Raw genomic sequence first — 3,544 nt, 5'->3', positions numbered from 1 at the left:
ACTCTTTTTAGTTTGTAATGTATTATATTTGTAAAATAAAAAATGAGGGCGTAAATGTTTGATAAAAATCACCTGGATGTTTATTCCCGTCCTTTATATGAACATTGATCAGGAATCCATCAAATCATTCAGTTGGGAGATCAATAAACACTACTGTCTGCAGCCTGGTGCTTTTATTCTGAAATATCAGCCTGTACTTTCCGGTCAAAAACAGTGTGTGTGTGTGTGTGTGTGTGTGTGTGTGTGTGTGTGTGTGCGTGCGTGCCTGCCTGCCTGTCTGTCTGTGTGTGTGTGTGTGCATGTGTGCGCGTGTTCTGAAAAATAAAACACAACTGGTGCTTTTTATTTTGGAAATCTCCCCCTGCAGTTCTCTTCCGGTGCGCTCAGGGCGCTGTGGAGCTCTCTCTGCAGACAAAGAGCAGCAGAAGAAGAAGGGGAAAGTTAACACGTGTTCTCCTGGCTAACAGCGTGTTGTGTGAACAGAGCAGAAAGCAGAACACAGACCTTTATCATCATATTAAATACAGTTACAGACTTTCTTTAGAGATGGGGAAGACGAAGAAGGTTGCCCCGGAGGCGGAGGAGGCTCCAGAGGCTGCTCCAGAGGCTGCTCCAGAGGCTGCTCCGGAGGTAAAGGTGACTCTGAACCCGATCTGCACGCCGCTGGCCTCCAGGAAGCTCAGCAAGAAGCTCTACAAGTGCGTCAAGAAGGGTGAGAAACACACAGGAACACTCAGGAACACTCTTTAAACATGTCATATATAAAGAGGGGAAACTGGCTGCTTCTCTCCAGCTGTTTCTGTGGAGTTTCTGCAGAGAAAGCGTCAGAAAAGTGATCATTTTAAAACGTTCCTGCCCATCAGGAGGCTTTAATAACATGGTTTATTCATTTATTATATCTTGTTCGATTCGGTGGATTCTGTTGATTTAATTCCACATACAACATGTCATTAAAGGGTTAAAATGAGGGGTTAATGCCTGCTGTTTCTGTCCTATCGCAACTCCGTTAGAAAAGTGGTGATTTCAAAACTCCTTTCCATATCAGCAGACTTTATTAAAACGATATATTTCTTTATTAGATCTGGTTAGATTCGGTGGAAGCTGCGGATTAATTCGGCATGTAACCTGCCATTAAAGTGTGTAAATGAGGCTTTAGTGCCGGCTGGTCTCGTGTTGTCGGGAGGCTTTCTGGGACTGCTTGCCTCGTGTGAGGGGGGGGGGGGGCGGCTATGCGATAATAATAACATGTCTCATTCCTCAGGTATTTGGTTGTTTGTAGGATTTAAATAATGTTTATGCAGATCTGTGTTTTTAGAAAAGCCAAACTGTTCTTTACAAAATTTAGATAAAAATCACAGATTCCGCTTTATTTTGAAAATATTCCGCTTTATTGTGAAAATATCAGCTCTTTATTCTGACTGTATTGTGTTTGTGGTCCAGCTGTTAAAGTGAAGAACATCCGGAGGGGGGTGAAGGAAGTTCAGAAGTTCATCAACAAGGGAGAGAAAGGGTGAGTCTTCATCATGTCCCCCTCCTCTTCATCATGTCCTCCTCTCTCAGTATCATAGTCTCCTCCTCTTCATCATGTCCCCCTCCTCTTCATCATGTCCTCCCCTCTGTCTCTCAGGATCGTAGTCCTCGCGGGGGACACCCTCCCGATCGATGTGTACTGCCACCTCCCTGTGATGTGTGAGGACAGGAACCTGCCGTACGCCTACATCCCCTCCAAGACCGTACGTACATTAACATCACAGTCTGAGCTTCAGAGACATCCTGAGAACTCTTTAAAGGGTGTCCTGCTCCTAGGGTCTGTAGGTTATGACATCATGAGAACTCTTTAAAGGGTTTCCTGCTCCTAGGGTCTGTAGGTTATGACATCATGAGAACTCTTTAAAGGGTTTCCTGCTCCTAGGGTCTGTAGGTTATGACATCATGAGAACTCTTTAAAGGGTGTCCTGCTCCTAGTGTCTGTAGGTTATGACATCATGAGAACTCTTTAAAGGGTTTCCTGCTCCTAGGGTCTGTAGGTACATTTAGGAGCCTTTCAGAATAAAAGCACCAAGTCAGGTGGTCTTTGACAGACAAGCTTAATTTCTATTATCATATTTTTAAGGAATATGCCTGATAAATACTGTGTCTGGAAAATGGTTACATAACGACTTTATTCTGAAAATATAACGACTTTATTCTGAAAATATCACACTTTATTCTGAAAATATCACACTTTATTCTGAAAATATCACACTTTATTCTGAAAATATCACCGCTTTATTCTGAAAATATCACCACTTTATTCTGAAAATATCACACTTTATTCTGAAAATATCACCGCTTTATTCTGAAAGTATTGATGTCTGTGTTTCAGGACCTGGGCTCGTCGGCGGGGTCGAAGCGTCCGACCTGCGTCATCCTGATCAAACCTCACGCAGATTACCAGGAGGCGTACGACGAGTGTGAACAGGAAGTGAGCAGCCTGCCCAAACCCCTGTGAACACACACACACTATCTCTCTCACACTCTCTCACTGACACACACTCACCCCTCTTTCCGTTTTTACCATAAACGACGTGCATCTTGTCGGCTAGCAGTTTCTATCCACTTCCAGTCATTGTGCTAAGCTACGCTGGCGCTGGAGAGGATTTGATAAATTTGTTTTTATTCCTTTACGGTAAAAACAAAGTGTAAATAAACAAACCTGTTGTTGTTGACTAACGTCTCTGGAGGTTAGATGTTGATCCAGATGTTTCAGTGACGGCTCGAGGAACATTTGATTTTCTACGACGTTTTTTGTGTTTTTGTTTTAATTCACTTGTTTTGTTTTTTAATAAAATGAACGTGAACTGACGCTGACTCAAGTTTCCTTTTTAATGTTTATATAATCCTGTGATTTAATCTGCACCAGTTCCTGCAGTTTGATGGTTCAGCCACACGGGGGCAGCGCTGCAGTTTGATGTTCAGCCACACGGGGCAGCGCTGCAGTTTGATGTTCAGCCACACGGGGCAGCGCTGCAGTTTGATGGTTCAGCCACACGGGGGCAGCGCTGCACTTTGATGTTCAGCCACACGGGGCAGCGCTGCAGTTTGATGGTTAGTTTTGACTGAAATGATCAAATAAAGTCAACATTTCACAGTCTTTACTGAGCTGTGTGGGGTTTGTTCAACTTTTAAAAGATGTTTGAATGGTGATATACACAGTGATAGATGTTAAGGACTAACGTTTATAATAAATACATGTATTGATTTGAAGATCTTTTCATACAATCATACGTATTGGGATCATTTGTATTAATGAGGACCGGAGGGAGAGGGGGACGAGCATAAGTTTCACTTTCCTTTTTTATTTCAATTCCAACTTTGGTCATGAAGAATATGTTTCTCTGTTGTCCCCGTTCATAAAGCATAAAACAACAGCATCAGAGCACGGTGCAGAGTCTCTAGATGAGTTTACAGTAGTCCCTCGTTCTTATTAAACATCCATGTTGTAGTCCGCTGTATAGAAAACTGTAGTTTCCATAGTTTCCCCACAGCAGCAGACGCACATTCA

General features: G+C 42.9%; 1 protein-coding gene across 1 annotated transcript; it reads left to right on the top strand.

Moving 5' to 3' along the window:
• Positions 1-404: 404 nt before the first annotated feature.
• nhp2 (NHP2 ribonucleoprotein homolog (yeast)) lies at positions 405-2,844 on the top strand. The gene is made up of 4 exons (XM_034118791.1): positions 405-712; positions 1,441-1,510; positions 1,628-1,733; positions 2,366-2,844. The coding sequence occupies exons 1-4, from the start codon at positions 547-549 to the stop codon at positions 2,489-2,491; spliced, it is 468 nt and encodes a 155-aa protein (XP_033974682.1). The 5' UTR covers positions 405-546; the 3' UTR covers positions 2,492-2,844.
• The last annotated feature ends 700 nt before the right edge of the window (positions 2,845-3,544 follow it).

The sequence above is a fragment of the Trematomus bernacchii genome, unplaced genomic scaffold (genome assembly GCF_902827165.1).
Source record: "Trematomus bernacchii unplaced genomic scaffold, fTreBer1.1, whole genome shotgun sequence".
Taxonomy (NCBI): Eukaryota; Metazoa; Chordata; class Actinopteri; order Perciformes; family Nototheniidae; genus Trematomus; species Trematomus bernacchii.
This window is presented reverse-complemented; position numbering and strand designations above follow the sequence as displayed.